Here is a 26,462-nt window from a genome sequence, read left to right on the forward strand (position 1 = left end):
TTGTACTTGATGCTAAACTCAATAATATCTGCTCAATAAATGAGTAAATGACAAAAGGCCATTTGAATATGGTAAAGTGATCATCAAAAGGAAATTGCTATTCAATCAGGAATTAGAGGAGGCTTGAAACCCTCCTCTGTTAAATTTACAAAGAATAACACTTCTATTTAGAATGCAGGAAAAGTAGTAATTAGAACAGTTCTATTCCCAGACTTTCCAGGTCCCCCATTTGTTTCATATGAACAACAGGAGATTTAAAGGGATTAGTTGTTGTCAAAGGCTTTAGACTTCTTTGAAGGGGCAACTTTCAAGAAGAAAGCAACAAGTTGATTTAGGAGCCTATTCTCACATAGTTTTGACTTTCCATGAAACTTAGATCTACCCCTTCAACATCACACAGTTAAGTCTCCAGTAATGGCTTGTACTCTCTGCAATAAGAATTAATTAGATCTAATTTCCATCCGCCAGTGTCAATAGGCATTTAGTCTAATATGGATAAACAGAAGCAGAAATTGATATATCAAAACAAATCATCACTAAATAGAAAAGTGCTGACACTGAATCTTTATCAACCTGGGCAAAGCCTGAGTCAGTTTGGAGCAACAGAGGCGTAGTGAGCACTTACGAGAACTTAATTCCACATTTGGAGATCAGACGGTAAATGACAAGGTCAAACAACGGGATGAAGATAAGAACCAGAAAGGGATTTAGTACCTGTAATACCATGGTAAAAAGGATTAGTTACAAGCATTCTTGTATCATGAGTGTGACCATGTGCTCTCATTTGCTCGTGTGCACTCTCTCTCACATCCAGACTCACTTTCATCATACTAAGTACAGAATGATTCCATGTCTCTCGAACCCTTTACACCGCCAAGACTCTGTTTCCCTCGCATAGCACCTTAGCTTCCAAATATCCCAAGGAACCAGTCTCATTCTGGAACCGTTTTTCTGTCAATCAGTTGGGAGCTCTTCTTTCCCATTTTCACTTACCTTCCCCAGTTCCACAGCCCCAGGAAAAATATCATAGCGAGGAGAAAGGAAGGAGAGAAGGAAGCATTGGGGATTGTTGAATAAGGGGTTAAAAAAAGAACTAGGAGTTAACCAATAAACAGAAATTCTGACTTCACTCCTCACAACAAAGTCTCACACTTTTCTTCGACAATAATTCCAAAATACTACCTTAACATGGAAAAAAAATCCAATGCTTACACTTTTCCTGTGAGCTCAAAACACTCTCCCTGGAGTTGGGCAGGAGTTACTCACTTAACAGAGAATGTGAAAGAGAAGTGTGGGGTTTAAGGAGAATATTTCCATCCCTATGTTTTTCTCTCCTCAGCATGGAAAACATAAAATTGTGACTGGTAATCCAGTAGTACAGGTAGGGGTATAGCTGAGCAAAGAATAAGCCCCCATGACTACAGAGGTCTCCTACCTGCATCTGGTCGGGCTGAAGCACAAAAGACCCCTGCAACATTATAACAAATTACATTTAGATGGTGGCGAAAGACGAGAAAAGCCAAGATCAACAATCTTGCTAATTAGCAAGTGAGAAGCATAAGACAAAATCCATCAGGCCTTTGGTTCAGGACCCCTGTCATGCTTGTAAGAGTATGTGGGGGAACAGACTGAGAATGGTGTCAGGATATGCTTGCTGAAGGCAGGTGTGCCTAAGGAGAAGATTCTTTTCTGTGTACTATGCTTTCATTATCTTGAGAGAGAACAGAGTCAGTGTGTTTTTATTAATCTCAGTAACTGCAGTTATAGGTGGTTATAAGGTGAAGTACAAGACATCATAGTTGGAGTGAACATTCCCACTGACGCACAGTCTTTCTAAAGTTGTTCTCCAAGGGGTCAACAAGAGAACAACCATGGTAATCCTGGACAACCAGAGGAAGGGAAAAGGTAAAATTCTATTTGGCAGGCTCCAAATAGACCGGCTAATAAGACCCTGGCATCATTCTACCCTGCCCTCTTCACAACTGAGATGGTAGAAAAACAGTACAATAATCTAGGAAGTGGAACAATTGAGAGCAGAGATGCAACTTTGAGTTTGCCAAAGAATGGAGGTTGGAAAAAGACATAACAATGTTTACACCTTTCTCATTCTTTCCATATCTATGTACGAAATATCCCACTTCCAGGTCCTCTGCTGTGACCCCTGCCTGAGAGACGGGGCCAAGTATGTGGTAGCAGCAATCAAACCTGTCCCTGCTGTGCCCCAGGCAGGCTCAGATGGAAGAAAACAATCCCCTAGCCATCCTCTCAACACTTCTTTGTATACCTTTAAACCTTTCCCCTCCTTATGTTCTTGATTTCTAAAGATAAGATTCTGTTTTTTATTTCTAGACCAGCTTTCTTTACTTTGCCTTCTCAGTACCTTCATGTTAAAGGCACCTCTCTCATGATCTTAAGTCAGTTATCAGGGAAAAACACAAAGAAATTAACTTTTCCTTAATATGGATTACAAAGAAAAAATAGACTTCTATGGAAAATCTCTTCTACTCACCAAATTCCCATTCATCCTGGTGGCTTGCAAGGTCCATCGTGAGCCCTAGGGCAGACAGATGCTATTATGAGAAATCCCTTTCTGTGAGAAGGAAGGGGCTGGAAGAAGAGCTAGCTTTCAAAAGAACTATTATTACCTGCTGATCCAAAAGAGCCCAGAACATGGGCAATGGGATATAAAGGAACAGTATCCTGGTCAGTGCCTTCACATCCATAATAAGCTGCTTCTGCAACAAAGGGGAAGAAGGAGCAGACTGAATTGCTAGATGTGGTTTTTTTTGCTCAGAGTAGAAATGCCCCAGAACAGTAAGAGAAGAGGTCAAATGCAGCAGGATGGATCAGTTTGGACATTGGGAAAGGTGCCATGGAGGCATAAGGTGTTTTTGCAGTTCCAACTTACTGGGTATTTCTCAGCTGCCCAGTCCAGCCAGTGCTGTTGCTTTGGAAGGTCCCCAGAACGGTTCTTGAAACGGTTGGAAATAGCAAACTAGGAAAGAGCATAGACATCAGAGAAGAGACAAGACGAAACCATCCCCTGCCTTTTCCAACTCATTATCCCTTCCCTCAAGCACACATACTTTAAGCCACTTACTCCAACTCTTTGATTTCATGAGACACTGAATTTCAGAATATTTCACATATAATTTTATCTAGCCTTATTTTCTGTTGGCAACATATATAATTACATTTCAGAAGATTTTTGCCAATTTAGAAAAGTGGTTATATTATTTTTTTTTACCTAATGTTTATGTAGAGGCACAGAGGAAGACTGACCAATCTCAGTTTGCCAAAAGGCACAGAAGTAGAACAGAGGTCATTGAGAAAAATGTGTATCCATGTTTGAAGGCCTGTATCTCAGCATTGCCTCTCTTTCCCTTTGATTGAAAAGGCAGGTAAACAGTTTATGGACTTACCCGGATACATTTGACAACTTGAGTTGCTATGTTTCCTTCAGGAGGTGGTTTTCTGTATATTTTGCTTCCCATTAAAAACACAACTGCAGTTGATACAAAAACAAGGTTCTTAGCTTCTCATTTAGCATATTCAGTACATCCACGCTAAGGACAGACTGCTGAAGCATAGGAGTGACTGGCAAATCTCGTAAAAGGAGGAAACTGACTTCACTTCCTGACTTTGGAGTTATAAACTTATGGGAGCCAAGAGCAGAATGAAATGGTCAATTGTTAAGATAGATAGATATCCGCTGAGACCTTCCTGTAATCACAGAAACGTAAGTCATCTCTAAATCCTCACGCTTCTTTCTCCATCTCTACATCTGATGTATTACCAACTGTATTGATCCTTTCTTCAATGTATTTCCCATCTGCCCCCTCTTGTATTGCCACCACTATGGATCTTGCTTAGAACCTCACAGCTTCTACCCTGGAATATCAAAATGGGCACCAATCAGTTCCTCAGTCCCTGCTGTCTTTCTTCTTTTATATGATGCCAAATTAAACCCTTGTTTCCAGGACCTACCTAATAAGCTCAAACTCCTGGCATGAAAGGCCTTCCCAAATCCATTATTATCCTGTAGTTATTATTATCTGTCGAAGGTTTATTATCACATGTAAAGTGTTAGGCATTTTATGTACATTAACGGATTTAACCTGACAAAATATGTACTGCTCTCTCCATTTTACACACGAAGAAACTGAAGATTAAAGAAATTAAGCAATTTGTACAAGATCACATAGCTAGAAAGTGCCAGAAACTGCATTTTTGACCTGAGCCCTGTCTGACTCAAAAATCTATGCTCTACCAGGGCTGGGACTGGGGTGAGCTGAGTGAGACACTCCCCTTGAGCACAAACTTTAAGAGAGTGCCAAAAATTCGGTAATCAGGATAAATAGTATCCTTGCCTCACTTTTAACCCATCCTTTCTCCACATTACAGTCAGAAACACCACCGAAAAATAAAAATCTAACAATCATTCCTCTGTTCGAAATCATTTTGTAGCTCCCCAATGTCCTCCTGATAAAATTCTAATTCTGTGGTGACTTAAAAGGCCCTTCTTTATCTGATTTCTGTCAGTTTCTTCTGTTTATCTTTCTCATTTATGCTCCAGGTGATCTGAATGCCTTTAAGGCCCTCGAATATGTCATGCTCTTTCACCTCCTAGTCTTACAGATCCCGTGTGCTATTTTTGTTTCACTTCTAATCTCTTCTTTGATCAATTGCTGTTAATCCTTTGGATACCATTTCTTTAGGCCAACCTTTTCTGACCTCAGAGTCTTAGTCAGACATTCCTTCTATGTGTTCCTATAGCTTTCTCTGTACTTCCCAGTTGTGACACTGATCATGCTATGTTGTAAAATTGTCTTTACTTGTCTGGACTATATAAGTTTTTTGAAAGCATGAATTCTGTAGCTGTCTAATTCACCAGTGTGACCCCAATACCTAGCACAGAACCTGACACATATTAAGCTCATTAAATAAATCTTTGTTGAATGAATGAATGAAAAAAATAAACGAATAAATTAAATTACAGTGAAAGGCAAGGGGATTGAGTTATTTATTAGTATCCAAAAAATTGAAGCAGCTAATAATGACAGCTAACACTTGTTTAGCATTTTGTAATTTATAAAACATTTTACTTATAGCATCTCTCTTGATCTTCATAATTACTCTGCTATGTAAATATTATTATTGTGCAATGATTCAGAGATACTAATGATCCATAATACTAATCAGTGGGAAACCAGGGAAATGTTTGGGGAAATGTTTGGCTTCAAAGGAAGAAGGAAGCAAGGAATGTATTATCATAGCTCTCTGGGAACAACACATAAACTTCCTTGGAATTGGAATTAGAATCTGAATATTACTATTAGCCCCACCCCTCCCCCGGTAGAAAAAAATCAGACTGAATATTGTGTTTCTGGGCTCTTTTTCCTCCATTGAGCTTTTTATGTGTTTGGACTGGATATCTTCCACGGGGGTGTCGCCCAAAGGCTCAGAGTGAGAACAGGTTTCCAGGTCAATGATTAGAAACAATCATGTCCAAGTTTCCCCTTAGACTGCACAAACTAACACACACATCACCCTTCCTCTTCCATTACTGGGTTCTTGGTGGTAAAGAGAATGCCGCAAGATCGAAGTTGCATCAGTTTCCACCTACTTCTCCACCTCCTCTTATTCTCTTTTCTCAAGAGCAAAGCTACTTTAAAAGGCCCAAAGAATTAAAAATGTCTTCCAATGAGCAGATAAATAACTATCAGATGACATAAGCTAATTTGAGAGAAGGAGTATTTTCTGTGCTTCCTGACATATTACAGTGTAGAGCAGTGGATTTCAGCCTTGATTACACATTAGAATCACCTAGACATTTAAAAAATTATAGATGCTCAGGGCCTATCCTGCAGAGATCCTGAGTTAACTGGTCCTACATGAGGCCCAGGGATCAGTCTTTTTTAAAGCTCTCCAGGAAACTTCTTATTAGTTATGTATTATGACCTTTTTTTTAAAGTTTCTGACTTCATTCAGTTAATTTATCTCCAATGTCTAGGGAAAATTCTTACAATAAGACTTACCTAATAGGGTTAGTGTGAGAGAACTGAATGAAATAGTTTGTGTGAAGAGCTTACATGATGCTTTACGTGTGGCAGGCATCAGTGGTTCTTAGTTTCCTCTGCCCCACTGCACTTACCAAGAGCTATCACCATAAGCAATCCTGGAACTCCAAAAGCCAGCGCGTAGCAGTCTTCCCCAAAACATTGCACGTCTCCTAAAGAAAAAAAAGCAGTAACCCTGAATCTTGAGTCTTTGATGTTCTATTCTGCAAGCTCAGCTTCTGAGCTCGTAGACATAGCCACCCTCTTTCCTCCCATCATCTAATTCACAATCCTTCTTTTGGACCAGACAAATCAAGATTATAAGAAATTCTCTCAGACTTTCAAGGCTTTATAAAAGGAGAGGATGGATAGAGGAAGCCTTGAACAGATTTTTGGCTGGCCAGAGTAAAGCCTTAAACAGGGCCCCTCAGGAAAGATCCTAACCTCTAAGCATGGGTGTGATAAAGGTAGAAATCAAGCTCCCTGCATTGATGGCGAGGTAGAAGACTGAGAAGTATCTACTCCGTTCTTCTGCCTGAAACAAACACGACAAATCATCAGTGCGATGTGCCTCAAAGCTCCATCCCCACCTTACATTCAGACTAAGCTGGAGGTACATACACAGAGACAGATTCAGCTATTGCCTCCACGGTGTCTGAGTATCATACCAGATATTTTAACACACACCTGGCTGGGCCCAGACAACATTTACCCATCTTCCAAACCCCAGTACAAGCATCTTTAATATTCTTTTACCCCTTTCCCTGGGCGAGATGATCATCCTGTACACTATGCCACTACTGTGTCCTATACAGATCTATTCTAATATTAATTTCTTTGCATTAAATGTCCGTTTCTTTCAGTAGGTTGAGAGTTCCTTTAGGGAAGAAATCATATCTTATTCATTACTATAATCCTCAGTACCTAGCATAGCACCTGACATACATTACAGACTCAATAAATGTTTATTGACTGAATTAATTAAGTGATTGATTGAGTTACATAATAGATTTTGTAGAATGTGTGGTAGGAATAGGACTAGAACATAGGACAGGGGAGTAAACTATTGCTCAAGCAGGGTAGTTCACCGAGTGCTTATGGGAAGTCTGCCACAGAATGTAAAAGGAAGTCTGTGGGCTTAGACTGAGTGGTGGAAACTTGGAAGTGGGTTTGTCCTATTACTGAAATATCTTTGTGGAGTAGTTATCAAGTAAAGTAACTTTTGAGTAGAGTTGCTGATGCTTTATTCATTGAAAATGACTGTGCTTCTTTCTGGCACCTCAGATCTTTTCCTGACACATTAGCACAATCTCTCCTTCCCCATTTTCTATGAACAGTGTGTTTTGCTTCCTCTTCTCATCTAATTAAACCTTATTCCACTCATCTATTTGTATAGTTCATTGTGTATAGAATTGCACTTTCCAAATTTGGCTATTTCTCCAAAGTCAGCAAGCAATTGTGATCTATGGGCTCCCAGAAAGATAAAGAATAGAAAATGATAACTCAGAAGGTCTGAAGGGTGAGAGAAACACAGAAAGTAAGAAGAGAGAGCAAAACCTGAAACATGATAAAGAGCTATAGAAGAGGGAATAGATGCATGAAGACAGCCAAGAAAGAAAACTGAGAGCAAAAGGGGGAAACCAGAAATGTTGGCTAACCTAAAAATAGACTATTTCCCTTGCCTATTTGTCACTGCATCCCTATATGAGCCCATTTTTACCTTATTCATGTGGGGTTTTTTTGTTGCTTTTCCCATTGACAGTGGAAAAGGGAATGACTATCCAGACAAGTTCATCTATAGAGACTCACCCTGTTTTATTCTAAATTGTCATTTTCCCCTTTCATAGACTCTCAAAGCTAGGGAAGCTTAAATCATCTCTCCACTCTTCATCACCTCCCATTCCCGAAGTGCTTACCACATTTCTTCTTAAATACCTCAAGTGAGAGTTTCACTACGTCAAACTGATTATTTGAAGTGTTTCTTTCCATCAGGCAGAAAGCTGATTTCCTATAGCTTTCACTCATTGTCCTCCAGTTAAATTACTGACATCCTCCCAATATCTATAGAAAGCTATAATATTCTCTTTAATTCTTATCTTATCTAGGCTAAACATCTCCATTTCCTTCAACCTTTCTTCATAAGATGCATCTTTTTGTCCATCCACCAACCGGGTCACTTTCCTTTAAACATGTTTTTCTCTCTATTAATGACAAGAACAAGCATTGAACATGACTCCTCAGATATGGTCTGACCAGTGGATTATTTCAATCCTGGAAAATGGCTACCTGCCAGGTGTCTCTTTTAATGTCTGCTCTACATTTTTGAATATACAGAAATAACAGGACTCTTACATGTTTTTCTTCAAACTGGTCTCCACCAAAGGCTGCCACGCAAGGTTTGATACCTCCTGTTCCCAGAGCTATTAGACTCAGGCCAATCAATGATAAGACTCTGAAATGGAGAGGTGAGGATACTAACCATTTTGATACTAAACACAGCTGTAGAAATGGAATATAGAGCTAAAGGAGAAAAAAACATGTATACAAGGACCACCACCACCCGCCTCACATTTCTACCCTGCAGGCACTTTCCACTTGCCTTCATTCCTAGGAGAGACCTAGGAAGACTTTTGGTCTTTATGACCCTTGAGCCTGTGCCAGAAAGTATGCATTGCATGGAAAGATTTTATCCCTGATGGCTCCATTTATCCCTTGTGTGCCACAGAGAAAAACAGATACTGAAGGAACTCTGAAGGTAAACACTGGTTCTCAATCTTATCTTAGTCAAAGGGACACTTCAATAGAAAGACATTATGAATTCTTATACCACATATCCTTACTAACACAAAATAAAATGTTAAAATTCATCTTAATTAATAGAAGTGTCACTGATTTTTGGTGGTACACCAATAAGGAGGTATCTTATATTTATTAAATTTCAAACAAAATTCTTAACTGAAAGGATAAATACATGTATAGGCACATTATAAGCATGAATGTGTATGACCTGCCTCTTGAACAACTGTAGTCCTCTCTACTGACTGAACAGACAGATATCAGAATCTATCAAATGTCTCTGGTCCCTTAAACATCATAGTTTAGGTAAAGAGGGATAGAGCAATTGGAATATATGGAACTACACACAAATGGAAATAATCCAAGCTTTGAATATAATTTCTACAATGTATTATAAGGAAATATTACAGACTTTTTTTAACCCTGGTAAAGTACAGATGTATGGGTGGGTGAACAGGTGAGGGAATATGGAGGGCGTATAGATTTTATTGATCGTCTTCGAACATATGAAGAGTTTTTACGAAGAGGATACTAACCAGGCATTCTACAAGTCCCCAAATGTTTAGTAAAAACAAATGAGCTCGGATAAAGTAGGAAAGAGTTAAACTGGTCATAAAAAAATTGTTTCTCTTAACCAATTTGGTAATAAAACTGTAAGTTGGAAAATAAAGGGACATCTTTGGTAAGAAAACAGAAAATCATCTGTAATGAATGCATGAGACATTTACCTGTCTAATGGAAGAAAAGTTCAGTTTATTCCATGATTTTACTCACGTGTGTACCATTTGTCCCCCCAGTATTGGTAAGGCACCCAAGGACTTGATCACATGGCCAAGCACATACACCAAGGAGAGATAGACGATGGTCCTGTTGAGAGAATTAACTCAGTCAGTCTATAAATAGAATTCAGAAACTTGAGTAGTACAGACAGAGTTCATACTGTTCTCAGTGCCAGGATAAATGGAATAGGAGGAAGAAGGGGTGGAGGAGGAAAGAAGTACCTGAGAAATGCAAATAGAAATAATAATGGTGAATGAAGTGAGCTAATTAAAGAAAGAGAAAGCAACTCTTTACCCGGTAGTGTCAGAGGTAATGGACATTCCCTTCAAGCTCCTTTCTTATACCTGACCTCTCCTTTCCCCCGACTCAGCCCACACACACACAGAGCATCCCGGCTCTTGTACAGATAAGTTAAGACCGGGATGGATTTGTAACAAGTGATGGTGTTTTAAGTTAGGAGAACAAGAAGAACAGGATGTTTTGACCTGAGGTGTCTTCTCAAGGAATGTCTTCGGCTCTAGAAATCGACAGGAGTCAAAGAATAACTCTAAGTAAACAGGAAAAAGGAATGGCTAACACAAAAAACTTTCTCTAAACCCAACCACTGGGTATATACAGAGGTAAAGGGCTCCCAGGTTCAGCCTGGTCACTTGAACACTTGGGTTAATTGTAATCCCCACTGCAGTTTCTTCATGGATAAGTTACCAAGCGTAAGAAAGCAGCCAGGGACTTTGGATAGACTGTCCAGTGACAAAGATCATGCAGTTGGGGGTCAGCCCTGGTGGCCTAGTGGTTAATTTCAGCATGCTCTGCTTCAGCGGCCCAGGTTTGGTTTCCAGGCATGGACCTACACTGCTCTGTTAGCAGCCATGCTGTGCTGGTGGCCCGTGTACTAAAAAATAGAGGAAGCTTGGCATAGATGTTATCTCAGGGCAAATCTTCCTCAGCAAAAAAATTTTAAAAAGAGATCATGCAGTTGTTCAGGATTTCCTTTTGTGTTGTTTTTTCCAAAAAACCTGAATGGCAAATAGGTAGTAGGAAAGTGAAGAATTCCAATAAGAACATATGTAGTGATATATACTATGAATGAAGGTATCAGAGAGAGGCTGGAGATGCCAGAAATCTCAGGATGTGGATTTCTCATTCTAAATGCCTAATCTTTCTAATCTGGCTCTCCAGGGAAAGGACATTAGAGGGTTTATAATGGCAAGTAGGGAATAAGAATTTGGGTGACTAATCAAAGGTTAATTAATATCAGGGGGAGGGGGCCTTTCACAAAAGGCTTTGTAGTGTCTTCTAGAGAAAAGTTCTGTTCAGTGGAATAAAAAGAATAAATAGAAAGAAGAGAATGAAAAAGGACTGAAACAAGTCCAGCCGTCATGAACCCAAAAGAGATGATCTACGCTAGATCGTCATAGAGAAAAAACAAAAGAAGTCTGAGCTAGAGAAATAGAGACTGAGTAGAGATCAGAGCAATATCATATAGTTGGACTAAAGGAATGAGAGAGTGTAAGTGGCTTAGAAGGAAAATAAGCAATCTTCTAGGTAAAAGACTCAGGGAATTAGTCTAGGAAATAAATATGAGAGAGGACACTAATGGCAGGAAACTTCAACAGAAGGAGAAAGAAATCAAGGAGGCCAGCCTGGTGGCACGGCAGTTAAGTTTACACATCTGCTTCGGCAGCCCAGGGTTCCCCCATTCAGATCCTGGGTGCAGACCTACTCACTGCTTGTCAAGCCATGCTAAATCATGCTGTGGCAGGTGTCCCACATACAAAGCAGAGGAAAATGGGCACTGATGTTAGCTCAGGGCCAGTCTTCCTCAGCAAAAAGAGGAGGATTGGTGGTAGAAGTTATCTCAGGGCTAATCTTCCTCAAGAAAAGAAAAAAAAAATCAAGAGAGACTTCGAGATTCTGCCTTTGAAATGGGGTCATTGGGGTCATTGTAATCCCAACAATAAGACATAGAATTGTGTTAGATAGATTTGACCAATCTTCCATTTACAGATGAGGAAAGTGAAATCCAGGGAGGTCAAAGGTAATTCCTAAAGTGGCATTCTAATTAGTATTAGGGTTAGGTCTAGAATTTCTACTTTCTGACTCATAGCCCAGTGTTCCTTCAGTTTTATCATGAAGAAGTTAACGTGGAAAAAGGAAAGGGAAGGGGAAGAAGTTTTAAATTTTATTTTACCACAAGAGCCATTTTTATTTAGAGTTTAGGAACTAAGGAGTACGTGCAGTGGTGGCAGAGGAAGAGAGTTAGCACAAAGAGGGTCAGCTCTTACATGACAAAAAAGGTGGGAGAGGGAAAGGATACGCTATAGACTCACTCAGAGAAAGAGAAAGGAGAAGTGTAGGGAGGGCATCCAAAAGAATATTTGGCAATAAACACATTTAAGAGAGTGGTTGTAAGTGATTGCCAAGGTCAAGAGTCCAGACTGATAGGCTTTGGGTGACAGGGTATAAAAATCAACTAAAAATGTTTTTCTCTCTTAAAAGAAACTTGACATCAAAAATAGCATCCTAGCATCCTGTCAGTAGACGTTTATGGAAATCATGAAAAGCCCATATCCATGCTTAATAACTTTTGTTTTCCATTGTGTGCCTATTGGCTACTCTTTCTTGTGTAGCCCAGAAGGAAGCTTCCCTTCTCTCCTGGCATGGGGAGCTCCTCACACGGTGCAAGAGCCAGGGATCCTGGGTGCTCATTTTCTTTGTTAAGAGAAGAGAGTGAAGAGAAAAACCTGCTCTTTTCCTGATTTTCCAACCTAAGGAAAGCAGGGGTGACATATGGTGAGAAGGCAGTTTCAAATGCTATTTTCTTAGGATGCTGTTATTCTCTTTGTACATGTGGACTCATAGACACACACACACAAACAATAGGAGAACGAGTATCTATGCTTTCTCCAACTCACTTCTTTTCTGAAGGAGATACCAATACATCCTCAAAAGAGTTTTGTTATTTAAGAAGCAACCACAATACCCACAACAAAAGCAAAATCGTTTTCATGCCTGCCCACATCTATGCTCAGTCTTGTGCTTACATTTGTGTATCTGAAGGTAAATAAATTTATTAATTGAAACACTTACCATGCACTGTTCTAGGTGCTGTAGATAAAAATATAAATGAGACTATCTCCTCTCCGTATTTGAAAAAAGATATTAGATTTATACACAAATAAGTATAATAAGACAGAGTTTGGTAAATGCCATAAGAGGGTAAAAAATAAGGAGTTCAGAGAAGATTAGTTTACTTCTGGCGAGTAGTAAAAAGTGAGGGGCAAAGAATACTCCATAGCGTAGGTAGCATTTGAACTGAGCCTTAAAAGGTTTGGACGTGGAAGGATGGAGAGGAAGGAGATTCCGTGAAGTAGAAACAGTGCAAGCAGACGTGGAAAAGAGATGCCACTGGCTATTGTTGGGGAAATACTAGTATTCAGTTTTTCTCTAGTGGACATTCTTGAAAGGGAGTAAGTATGACAATAAGAGCAGAACAGTAAATTGGGATGAGGTTAGTAGACAATGAGTTAGTCAGTAGAAATTTTTGAGCAGAATAGTAATGTGAACAGAGATTTCTTTTAAGAAGATTAATTGGGCAGTAGGGTATAGATTCAATTGTAAGAAAAGGATATAAGAAGCAGTGAAAATATTTTAGGTGTCCATTTCCATAGAGGCAATGAAGACCAAAACTAGGGTAGTGGCAATTAATGGCAGTAGCATTCAGTGTTGAAGAGGGATAAACGTGAGAGATATTATAGAAATAGAACTGGTGGAATTTCATTAACTGATTGGAGGTGGGAGAGGGATGCCAGGAGAAAGAACAGGTTTGGTGAGTGAGGATGAGGTGGAACATCCGGGAGACGAAAGCCGATATGCAGTCATAATGCATATTGGAGCTTGAGTGACAGGTTAAGATTACGGAGTTTGAGGAGCTGTCTGTATCTAGCTAATATTAACACCATTGGGCTTGCTAAGGGAGAATCTGGAGAAAGAGAAGAGAGTAAAAGATATACCCTGGGGGAAATGCCTACATTCAGGAAAGAGTGTAGAGTGAAGTAAACAAAAGACAAAAGAGAAGCCAAATAAGAAAGAAGCCAAAAAAGCAAGGGAAAAAGAACGAGAAAATACTGGTTAGAGAAGCCCAGTAAGTTTCAAGAGGATAGGAGTGACGGAGAAGCCCAGGAAGGTTAGAGAGTACAGGAGTGATAAACAGCCTGAAATGTTAAAACAAGTTCAAAGTGAACAAGAATTTAGAAAAGACAACTGCAATTTGTTAACAAAGAGATCATTATCAGTGATCTTGGGAGAGAGGAATTTCAATAGGATAAAAGACTACTTATACTACATTTTATTGTACTCAGCACAATCTGCTCTTATTAAAGCTAGTTGAACATGAACAATGTGAAGCACGTATTTATGTCTTAATTCATCTCTTTATCTCCCATCTTCTTTGGACAAAAAGAAAGTACTCGATAAACATTTATTGAATTAAATTCGATCAGATTAAATTGAATTGAATTGGGTTCTATTGCATTGCATTATATTACTCTGCCCTAAAGAGTGATAATGAAGAGTGAGAAAGGAAGGCAACAATTATAGATGATTCTTTTTAAAATTTGGAGATACTGGTAATAAGACAAAGAAGATAGGACAAGAAGGGTTAACAATAGTTTTGTTTGTTTGTTTAAGGCTATCAGAGATTTGCACCTGCTTCTAGGTACAGGAAAAGACTGTCTCTCAAGGAGAATTTGAAAGCAAGAGAGGGGAATATTAAGGGTATAAAGACCCTAGGGAGAGTGATCCAGGTGATGGGGATACATAGGTGAAACTTCATCAAGCTGTACACTTAAGACTTTTGGATTTGTATACTTTGCTTTATGTAAGTTGCACCTCAATAAAAATAAATTAAAAAATACCTCAAAAAGGATTGAGATTGAGGGCACAAGGGGAAGTTTTTAAATTTCCTCTGAAACAGGCAGGAAGCTATTGTTCACCAAATCCCAGAACTACACATCCTCAATTTTAAAGAAAGTCATTTAAAAAATAAATGAAAGTACTTGTCATGTATGTGAGTCTTTTATTCTATAACTGAAAAAGACCATGGCTTATACTTTTTATATACGGTCCTTGCCAGAGCAATTAGGCAAGAAAAAGAAATAAAAGGGGTCTAAATTGGAAAGGAAGAAGTAAAACTGTCACTATTTATGGACGACATGATTTTATATATATAGAAAACTCTAAAGAATCCACCAAAAAAACTATCAGAAATAATAAAAAAATACAGTAAAGTTGCAGAGTATAAAATCAACAAGCAAAAATCAGTCACATTTGTGTACTCTAATAGTGAAATAGCAGAAAGAGAAATCAAGAATATGACTCCACTTACAATCACAACAAAAGAGTAAAATACCTAGGAATAAACTTAACCAAAGAAGTAAAAGATCTGTATGTTGAAAACAATAAGACATTGTTGAAAGAAATAGAAGAAGTCACAAAGAAATGGAAATATATTCTATGCTCATCAATTTCAAGAATTAACATAGTTATAATGTCCATATTACCTAAAGCAATTTATAAATTCAATGCAACCCCTATCGAAATCCCAGTGACATTTTTCATGGAAATAGAACAAAGAATCCTAAATTTTGTGTGGAACAACAAAAGACCCCAAATAGCCAAAGCAATCCTGAGAAAAAAGAACAAAGCTGGAGGCATCACAATCCCTGACTTCAAAATATACTACAAGCTGTAGTGATCAAAACAACATGGTACTGACACAAAAACAGACACAGAGATCAATGGAACAGAATTGAGAGCCCAGAAATAAATGCACACATCTACGGATAGCTCATTTTTCACAAAGGAATCAAGAACATACACTAGAGGAAGGAAAGTCTCTTCAGTAAATGATGCTGGGATAACTGGACAGCCAATGCAAAAGAATGAAAGTAGACCGTTATCTTACACTATTCACAAAAATTAACTCAAAATGGATTAAAGACTTGAATGTAGGACTTGAAACCATAAAACCCCTAGAAGAAAACACAGGCAGTATGCTCTTTGACATCAGTCTTAGCAGTATCCTTTTGAATGTGTCTCCTCAAGCAAGGGAAACAAATGGTATTACATTAAACTAAAAAGCATAGTACAGCAAAGGAAATCATCAGCAAAACAAAAAGACAACCTGCCAATTGGGAGAAGATATCTGAAAATCATATATATGATAAGGGGTTAATATCTAATATATATAAAGAACTCATACAACTCAACAACAAAAAAACAAACAACTCCATTAAAAACAGGGAAGAGGATCTAAACAGACATTTTTCCAAAAAAGATATACAGACAGTCAATAGGTACATGAAAAGATGTTCAATATCAGTAATTATTAGGGAAATGCAAATCAAAACCACAATGAGGTATCACTTCACACCCATCAGAATGGCTATTATTGAAAAGATAAGAAATAACAAATGTTGGAGAGGATGTGGATAAAAGGGAACACTTGTACACTGCTCATGGGAATGTAAATTGGTACAGCCTCTATGGAAAATAGTAAGGAGATTTCTCAAAAAATTAAAAATAGAAGTACCATATGATCTGGCAATTCCACTTCTGGGTATTTATCCAAAGAACACAAAAACACTAATTCAAAAAGATATATGCACCCCTATGTTCATTGCAGCATTATTCATACCAAGACTTGGAAACAACCTAAGTGCTTATTGATGGATGAATGGATAAAGATAATACACACACACACACACACACACACACACACACACACACACACACTGGAATACTATTTACCCATAAAAAAGATGAAATCTTGCCATTTGCAACAACCTGCATGGACCTTGAGGGTATTATGCTAAGGGAAATAAGTCATACAGAGAAAGCCAAATACTACGTAATTTCATTCATATGTGGAAAATAAACAAACACATAGATACAGAAAACAGATTGGTGGTTACCGGGGGAAAGGAGGATGAGGGGAGAGCAAAAGGGGTAAAGGGGCACATGTGTATGGTGACAGATGGCAGCTAGGCTTTTGCTGGGGAACACGGTGTAGGCTATACAGAAGGCGAAATATAATGATGTACTCCTGAAATTTATACAATATTATAAATCAATGTCGCCTCAATAAATAAATTCAAACTAAAAAAAAAGCCAAGCAGTAAAGAAAACTTTTTAGCTTTGTTCAGTCGAGCATTTCCCAAACTTATTTGACCATGAGAGCTTTATCTTTCTACATAACATTCATTATATCCTATATAACTGATTTTCAACAGAATGCACTCTGAGAAATGCTAGTTTAGACAAATTCATAGATGACAAGTCCGTAGAAAATAATTGGGTGATGAATATCCAAGATCCATCTCTGGCCTCTAAGAATAATGTTATAGGGGACAACTATAACATTATCCCATAAATGTCTCTTGGTGTTATTTTCAGAGACTTAAAAGATACTGAACTGGATAGACCATTAATCTAACTCATGAAAATATTTATGATATTCTTAAGAAGGAAACCAGAGAAAGAGGTTAGAGAAATGAAACAGAGATGGTAAAAGAGCTGAAAAGGGAAACTCAAGAAGATACTTAAGGAGTTGGGATGACTCAGTCTGGAGAAGAGATGGACAATATATCAAACAACTACACTGAGGTCTCTAAAATTATAATCTTCTGGTGGGTAGCAATATATTGCCCCTGAGATTAGAACAAGAATTGGTCTTAAATTACAGAATGGAAGATTAAAATTAGATTTAAGGGGAAAAACCCCCAAAACTCCTGACTTAAAAGGATGTAAAAATATAGGAAAAATTGACGATGAAGAGACATAACCTTTCTGTGTTGTCAGTCTTAGAGAGATTCTTATTTGCCATGGATGAGTAAGTATGTTCTTTCTTGGAAGCAAGAGGCTAGAAGTGATAACCTCTGCACAATTACTCTGTGAAACTTCTGCGTATATGACCTCCCATCTTCCTTACTTGAATCTTCCCAACCATGAGTCAGCAATGGTTGCTCCCAGGATAGGAGTGAAATAACAGAGGCTGCTGAAGGCATGGTATACGGATGTGGAGGTGTCTGCATTCCAGTGCAGGAAATACAGGAAATACAGGGTCAGCACAGCTGAGGAGAAAAAAGGAGACAAAATAAGACGATGCATGAAAATGACTTATGGAGGAGAAGTATATTTGATGTCTGGTCTTTCAAGGTGATCTTGACCTTCAACTCTCCTATCAGCAAAGTGACTGAGGGGTGGCTGCCGGGCAGTAGAAGCAGGGCCCATGGGAATTGTGGGAGTGAATTGGGCTATGCTTAATGTACAAATGCAATACTCTTCCCTTAGGCTATGTGTACCCATAGCATCATTTAGCCCAATCATGAAGATAACATGGTGCTTCCAATATCCCTTCCTTCTCTTTCCCATCAACAATATAGTTCATAGACCTGAGGAAGAGATATGAAGAATGGAACTCAAGTGATGAGAGTTTTCCCACTTATATTCTCACAGGCTGTGTTCTGGTTTCTGGTAGGCCTTTCTGCTCTTGGCCTGTATGAGTTACTAGGTGAAATCCCATGAGGCATTTATTGGCAGTCTTGGCCAAAGGAAAGGATCAATTTGAATGAAGGCAGAAAGAGTGAGTAAGGGAAGTAAGTGTAAACAGGTTGTTACAAACACAGGATGAGGGTGAGTGGAGAAGAGTAGGACTCTGGGATACAAAATTACCTTTCATGCCATAATAGGAAAAGCGCTCACAGAATTCATTCACCACAATGAAGGCAATGCTCAGGGGATAGTTGGAGCCACAGATTTTCTGTGAAACAAAAATGTTCAAGCGTGAGCTCTTTTCCCTTATTTAAACTAGTAGATCACTCCACAACAGAAAAAAACCATTCACTTTAAATTACGATGATAAATAATGTGAAGCAATGGCACCTATTTGTCATGAAACAGCTATGATCACACTAAAAGTGCTTGCAATGCTGATTTAGGAATAATAGAAGCTATTTTTAATATTACTTTGTTCCTCATTTGTTTAACATGGAACTGCTCAGACATTCCTTGATTGGAGACACCAGGACCTCCTCATCTTCCTACAACTACTAAATGAAAAGCCTGGGGCTCTGGGTAGAATAGGCATACTTATTTCTGGGAACAGAACAAAGAGTTGGCCTCTGGAGGATTTGATATCCAAGCAGTCACATTCAGATGCCAGCATCCTGCTTAGCTTCACCGTGTGGGACTAACCTCTCTTGTCCCCATCTGCCCTGTTCACCATGCTGGGAAGAATCCTGGCAATATGAAGGCTTCCCATTCAGAGGCTGCTGGAGCCAGGCACAGAGCCTGGTACAGACTCCTAAAGGGAAGCTAATTGATCACCTTGACCTTGGGCAGAGAGTTCTTAAATCTTGTAAAATTAAATGTCCACTGCTCCTATGAAAGAGATTCTATAACATTTTCATGCTAATTCTCTTGGACATTAAAAGGACAATGCTATTTCATGAACAATATCAGTCAGAATATAAGGAATATCATATTTTATTTCAAATCTCTACCCATTACGATAGCCCAGCTAACATGAAAGAGAGAGAGAGAGATGTCTGTCCTGGGACAGTCAAGTCTTATCATGAGATTTTTATTGCCTCTCATTCAAAAGAAGTATATACATCTTTGTAAGCTGTCTTAAATTCTTCAGGACCAGAAGAGATATAAATAAACAGACAGACAAAGAAATAGAGTAATAAATTAATGTATTCATTCTTTTACCAGTATGGATATATATAAACAACCTTCCTAAATATTAATATATGTTAATGTGTTAAAAACTTGCTTGAAAGACACAATTAACTGGGCTTTTTACCTTCCCAGCTCACAGCTTGAGAATTATGCAACCTGGAGTTTAGTTAACACACTTTGACTAGTTATGTAACAGTATCACTGGCTGTGTTAACATACTGACCCGAGCCATGTCACTACACCTGTCTTTATGCTTCAGTTCTGTTATTCCAAAGAAACTACTCTCTCCAGAATATTACCACCTCTTTGCCCATAGGAAGAAGTCAGTAAAGACTGGCCATTACTACTATATCCTCTCCACTTACAGGATTTTGACATGAAGATTGAATGAGATAAGGAATTTGCAAGTGTTTTAACAAGTATATAATATAAAACATTATTATTACTTTGTTTCTCTGTCCTGTCTCCTACTGTAAACTAGACACATAGTAGCAGAGACTGCATCTATTCTAAAACTTCTCTTGGTGTCCAGCAAAGACTCTGCACACAGGGAGAACTAAGGGCTGAGTTTTTAGATTGGTAAAGAAGGAACAATCGCACACAGTTCTCCAGACAGGAGTGCTTGCCAAGTTTCCCTGGACATTCAAATTGCTTTTTCTTTTACCCCAGAGAATCTCAGAATATACAATGAAATGCAGCAAAGTCCTGGATCCCAGTGGAAGAATTCTGCCTCCTCCTGTTGCTTCCTCTCCTAAGCAAAGGAAACTTCTATTCAGATGTGGTTATCAGGTTAATCCTAACTCCAAGCAAGAATAGTTTTTAACACCCTTATACGGAACAGCTTGAAGCTCCAGAGGCCAAGCAGGGGAACCCAAAGAGCAAGTCTGTTACTGTCAGAGGCAGAACTGAACCTGAGGACTCACCGGAGGTGGTTTCTTTGGAAGGCTGGGGGGTCGAGGTGGTACCTCTTCAGTGGAGACAGGTGAAAAAAGAGTTTCCTTGGACTCATTTTTCTGGAAGGGATTCATGGCTGGCTCCTTACTCTCTCTCCTCAAGCATTTGGCTTCGGTAGGCAGTTGGGACAGCTGCCAGCCTACTGTGAAAAGGGGGACTGGGAGGGGAAGAGGGGGTGGCTTCAGCAATTAGGTTTAACCCTGTGGGTGTCAGGCTTCAGCAACTGCCTAGCCCAGAGCAAAGCAGAAAGCTATAGGAAAAGAAAGGGTTGGGTCTTAGAGACTAGTTCAAAAGAAGGATTATGTAAAAGGTAGAGCATGGGGAAGTGAGAACGACACATCACAAGATGGGACCACACAATGCTGGACGACTGCAAATGAACAGAGACCATTTAAGAATATAATGCCTGGAGAATAGATTAAAAAATTAATTTCAGGGTAACAGTTGTAGCCAATTATTCAACACCTATTATGGGCAAGTTAATATATATGCATTACATATATATTATATCTCTGTATAGATATACGTGTGTGTGTATATATATATGTGTGTGTGTATATATGTTCTAATTCTTCCTACTATCCCCATTTTACAGGAACTAATGTCCCAAGCGGTTAAGTAAATTGTCCAAAGTCACATGGCCAGAAAATGGCAGACCTGGAATTTTTGCTATGCTGTAACAGATGGGAGAGATTAGTATCAGTAACGCCTATGGTCATTATTCAGGTATGGAGGCTATGGCAAGAGAAATGCAGGAATGTAGGGGAATTGAAATGCATAGAAGAGGGAAAGTCATCACAAAATTTAATTTGGAGAGATAGAAAAGATGTTAATTTTGGTTTTCAACATAATAAAGTTCAGCTAGAAATACGTTATAAGCAATTAAGGGGTTGGGGTAAAGAAAATGAGAGAAAGAGTTGGTGATGTACATTCGAGAATCATTCTTCTCCTTTGATAAATTCATTCCCTGTGTTTTCACTTTCTCACTTCAAGATGAATCCATCATTTCATTAATAAATAAAATTTAACTTGAACAAAAATTATGAGCCAGTTACTTTCTAGGTACTATTGAAAACATCCATTTCCTTAGTTTTCAGTGGATACACTCCCAAGTGACTCCAGAAGTATACCTAGCCTTTGTCAGAGGAGGAACGAGAATACGCATGACGACGACAGATGCATTTTATACAGTACTGTTTTCTCTGAGACAAAGAGGCAAAAGAAGAACACAAGAGCATGGTGCCCTTCTAGTTGTCAGTCAGAAGAAACAGGAAAAGGATGGCCAGAGAACTGTAGAAAAATGAGGACTAAAACAGGGAAGCCAGAAAACAGGAGAACGAATTATTTTATTTGAGAATATGAGAGAGAATGTACGACTCTATCCCTCACAAAATTCTTACATTACCTATTTGAGTAATTTATTGACAAATAAGGCCAGCATAAACTCGACCCTTTCTTCCCTAAACTCTCCCTCAGACTTTGACCATGTCTTCTCAGCTTCTGTTACACTCCTCAGCCCCCCTCTCTCCCACCAACCTTTATCCAGAGAAGAGTCCAGCTTCATTCCTGGCTGTGACATTAATGATTAAGCAGTAGTTATTCTTTCAGGAGGTAGTGTCCTTTCTGATCCGGTTTGGTTAGCGACTCTGGATGCAAAACAAATGAACAGTCAAAAGTTACTAGTCAAGTTAACCACTAGAGGCACAGATGGCTTGAAGATCTAAATGTTTTTGGGTTTTTTTGAGGAAGATTAGCTCTGAGCTAACTACTGCCAATCCTCCTCTTTTTGTTGAGGAAGATTGGCTCTCAGCTAACATCCATGCCCATCTTCCTTTACGTTATACATGGGACGCCTACCACAGCATGGCTTTTGCCAAGAGGTGCCATGTCCGCATCTGGAATCTGAACCGGCAAACCCTGGGCTGCCGGGAAGTGGAACTTGTGAACTTAACCACTGTGCCACCAGGCCAGCCCCTGGCTTGAAGATCTAATTGTCAGTGGCTACCCTTACTCTGGCCTCGTACCTGTAGGATAGCATTTGATCTGGCAGAGCAGATGGAATAGCAGCTGCATGCAATGCACCAGTTCATTTGTGCTCATAGGCACCCCAAATACTGAACTTTAGCATATTGGCATTGGTTCTCTGATACTCTTTTGTTTAGATGAAACTCTTCTTCTTTTTTTGTGTGTGAGGAAGATTGGCCCTATGCTAACATCTGTTGCCAATCCTCCTCTTTTCGCCTGAGGAAAGTTGCCACTGAGCTAACATCTGTGTCAATCTTCCTCTGGGATGACATACATACATACGTATATACATATGTGTATATATATATATATATAAATAAATTTCCAGAGCAATTCACACACACACATAAATTTACAGGCCTTTCCCTTGAAAATGCTTATTCAATAGATCTAAGTAGGGATCTAAGAACCTGTGTTTTTAACAAGCACTTCTGGTGGTTCTTATGACAGGGTTTGAAACTGGTTTGAAATCCCTCTCCTAGTCTAGTCTGAAGAATATTACGGAAGCTCTCAGAAGGGACAGAGCAAGGACAAGAACCCGGACTCCCAAGGCCTATTCTAGAACCCTTTCTATCACATAAAGATGCCTCTTATACTTTACCATTTTTGCTAAGTTGAAATCAGATAAAAAGATGAAAGGGAAAAGATGGAAGAGCAACTCCTAGATAGAAATGAGCACAAACTCTTCAGAGACAAAATAGATGATAAAAGTGGAAGAATCTAAAATATCAGTGTATGAGTAAAAAGTATTTGTGTCTTCAGTGATTATGACAGCAGAAATTGATATTTTACAGTCATATACAGAAAGGAGACTGAAGTTCTAAAATGATATATACAAATAGATAAAAAAAATCAGAGAGAAGAGGTAAATATGAAATTAAAAGAGAACGTGTTTAGTAAGGTGTATAAACATAAAATCAGCACACAGAAATAAATTGTATTTAAATATCAGCAAAAACAAATAGAAAAGGGAATTTTAAAAATGATACCAACTATAATTGCATAAAAAATACCTAGGAATAAGTCTACTGAAAGATGTTTAAGACCTCAACACTAAACACCATAAACGTTATTAAAAGAAATTAAAGAATATCTAAATAAATAGAGAGACATACCAAGATCATGATTTGGAAAGCTCATAATGTAAAGGTGTCAATGTTCCCTAAATCAACCTGTGCTTCAAAACAAAATCCCAGCTGGTTTTGTCAGTGTAGAAAATGATAAGTTGATTTTTAAAATTCATATGGAAATGCCAAAAGCCAAGCATAACAAAGGCAGTCTTGAAGAACAACAGTGGAGAACTTGCACTACCCAATGTAAGACCTATTATAAAGCCATAAAAATTATAACAGAGTGGAATCAACCTAAAGACAGATAAGACAACCAATGGAACAGAACAGAGTACAGGAAAAGATCCACACACGCTGAGGCATCTTTTGTGACAAAGGTGACACTGCAGTGCAGTGGGGGAAATGATGGTATTTTCAATAAATAAACACCATCTGGATATCCATACGGAAAAAAATTTATTTTAGCCCTCTTCTTACACCACACATAAAATTCAAGTCTACATAGATTGCAGATGTGTTAAAGTTAAAAAAAAAATAAAGCTTTTAGAGGGAAACATAGAATATCTTTATGACTGTGGAGTAAGCCATAATTTCTAAAATGAGACATAAAATATGGTAACCATAAAAGAAAAACAATTGATATGTTGGACAATATTAAAATTAATAACTTTTGTTCACCAAAAGACACCATTAAGAATGAAAAGAGGGGCCGGCCTGGTGGTGCAGCGCGGTTAAGTTCCCACGTTCCACTTTGGTGGACCAGGGTTCGCTGGTTCGGATCCCGGGTGTGGACACGGCACTGCTTGTCAAGCCATGCTGTGGCAGGAGTCCCACATATAAAGTAAAGGAAGATGGGCACAATGTTAGCTCAGGGCCAGTCTTCCTAAGCAAAAAGAGGAGAATTGGTGGCAGATGTTAGCTCAGGGTTAATCTTCCAAAAAAAAAAAAAAAAAAAAGAATGGAAAAACTCACAGAGTGGGAGAAAATATTCATATTATAGCTATCTGTCAAAGGATTTGTGTCCAGACTTTATCAATAACTCCAAAAATCAGTAACAAGAAGATGCATATTCAGGTTGTTTTGAGTCTTTTGCTGTTATAAATAATACTGCAATAATCATCTTGCATATAAGTGACATGTATCTGTAGGATAAATTTCCAGAAGTGAGATTGTTGAGACAAAAGTATATGTATTTATAATTTGAGGAGCTGCCTGTTCATTTCCTTTGCCCATTTTTCTGTTGAATTGTTTGTCACCTTCTCATAAGTTTGTAAGAGCTATTTATATATTATTGATATTAATGCTCTGCCATCCTCTATGTTGCAAATATTTTTTCTGTTGATTTTGTTTGTGGACTTTTAAAATTAAACTTAAAATGCACAATCTTAAAAACTCCATTTTTTTTACATATACGTAACTCACACAACCACCACCCAAATAAGATAAAAAGTATGTATACACGTTTCTGGCACCGCAGTGCTGGAAGTCCTTCAGAGAGTAATACTCACCGCTTCCCTTCTGCCTCCCAGTCAAACCCTCCTCCCCCAAGGTAGTTACTCTTCTACCTTCTGTCACCATAGCTTTGTTTTGCCTGTTTTGAATTTCACATAAATGGAATAAAACTATTTATATTCTGTGTTTGACTTCTGTTACTCAACACTACATCTGTGGGATTCATGTGTGTTATTGCCTGTAACAAGGTTTTTTTTCCCCCCGTTTGTTTTGTAGGATTTACTGTACAAATATGCCACAATCTGTTTCCTCATTCTTTTGTTGATGGACATTTGGGTTGTTTCCAATTTCAGGGTTAGCTATTGTCAACTTAGTTTAAGCTAGGAACTATGCTTCCCAGGATCACCTTCTCTGTATGGTTGTAGGCCAGAAAACCTTGAGAGAGATTTGGGAGGTCGAAGTGAAGCAGGAGGTATTACTCTGAGTGGTCAAAGACTGGACAGAGATCGTGGTCAAATGCCTTGAGCCAATGAGGCTTTCTCCTTTGCTGATGGGTCGGTATGTGTAGGGGAGTCCATTCAAACCTCAGGCTGTTTTCAAATCTTCCCAGATTTAATCTTTATCAGGCCTTTTTCAGTGTCCTGTGCAAATGCATGTGGCCTCAGGGTTGATGAGGAATGTGTTATGCTTGGGGCAACTCTGGTCTCAGCTGCACATGTACACAGCCTCAGCCCAAAATAGCATTGCTCCAACTAGTATTGCACCTTCAGGCTAGAAACACTATATTCTTGGCCCTCCCCCATTGGCCAGTATTTTCCATTCTTTTTTTTAATTATTGCAGTAACATTGGTTTATAACATTATATAAGCTTCAGGTGTACATCATTATATTTTGATTTCTGTGTAGATTACATCATGTTCACCACCAAAGACTGATTACAATCCATCACCACACACATGTGCCTAAACACCCTTTTCGACCTCCTCCCTCCCCCATTCCCCTCTGTTAACCACCAATCCAATCTCTGTCTTTATGTCATTGTTGTTGCTTATATCTTCTACTTATTAGTGAGATCATACGGTATTTGACCTTCTCCCTCTGCCTTATTTCACTTAGCATAATGCCCTCAAGGTCCATCCATGTTGACACAAATGGCTGGATTTCATCGTTTCTTATGGCTGAGTCATATTCCATTGTGTATACATACCACATTTTCTTTATCCATTTGTCCATTGATGGGCACCTAGGTTATTTCCACATCTTGGCTATTGTGAATAATGCTGCAATGAACATAGGGGTGCATATATCTTTATGCACTCGTGTTTTCATGTTCTTTGGATAAGTACCCAGCAGTGGAATAGCTGGATCATATGGTAGATCTATTCTTAACTTTGTGAGGAATCTCCATACTGTTTCCCACAGTGGCTGCACCAGTTTGCACTCCCACCAGCAGTGTATGGGGGTTCCCTTCTCTCCACATCCTTTCCAATGCTTCTTGTTTCCTGCCTTGTTAATTACAGCCATTCTGACCTGAGTGAGATGATATCTCATTGTAGTTTTGATTTGCATTTCCCTGATAGTT

The 26,462-nt window shown here is 38.7% G+C and overlaps 1 protein-coding gene across 4 annotated transcripts in view; it reads right to left on the bottom strand.

The window, feature by feature from the left end:
* SLC15A2 (solute carrier family 15 member 2) overlaps positions 1-22,431 on the bottom strand; it is a 35,810-nt gene extending 13,379 nt beyond the window's left edge. The window contains exons 1-15 of one of the 4 annotated variants that reach the window (XM_070242735.1): positions 22,358-22,431; positions 21,870-21,979; positions 20,303-20,490; positions 18,369-18,456; positions 17,626-17,767; positions 9,630-9,722; positions 8,412-8,511; positions 6,504-6,594; positions 6,155-6,232; positions 3,423-3,505; positions 2,909-2,995; positions 2,646-2,735; positions 2,510-2,554; positions 1,436-1,468; positions 626-714 (exon numbers count right to left, since the gene is read on the bottom strand). In XM_070242735.1, the coding sequence (XP_070098836.1) occupies positions 626-714; positions 1,436-1,468; positions 2,510-2,554; positions 2,646-2,735; positions 2,909-2,995; positions 3,423-3,505; positions 6,155-6,232; positions 6,504-6,594; positions 8,412-8,511; positions 9,630-9,722; positions 17,626-17,767; positions 18,369-18,456; positions 20,303-20,490; positions 21,870-21,912 (1,250 nt within the window). In that variant the 5' untranslated portion in view covers positions 21,913-21,979; positions 22,358-22,431. Of the gene's footprint in view, positions 1-625; positions 715-1,435; positions 1,469-2,509; positions 2,555-2,645; positions 2,736-2,908; positions 2,996-3,422; positions 3,506-6,154; positions 6,233-6,503; positions 6,595-8,411; positions 8,512-9,629; positions 9,723-17,479; positions 17,768-18,368; positions 18,457-20,302; positions 20,491-21,869; positions 21,980-22,190; positions 22,240-22,357 lie in introns of those variants that run through there. The other 3 variants (XM_001500375.6, XM_014732861.3, XM_023623666.2) reach the window with 3 other exon arrangements.
* Between the last annotated feature and the right edge of the window lie 4,031 nt (positions 22,432-26,462).

Source organism: Equus caballus, chromosome 19, assembly GCF_041296265.1.
Source record: "Equus caballus isolate H_3958 breed thoroughbred chromosome 19, TB-T2T, whole genome shotgun sequence".
Taxonomy (NCBI): Eukaryota; Metazoa; Chordata; class Mammalia; order Perissodactyla; family Equidae; genus Equus; species Equus caballus.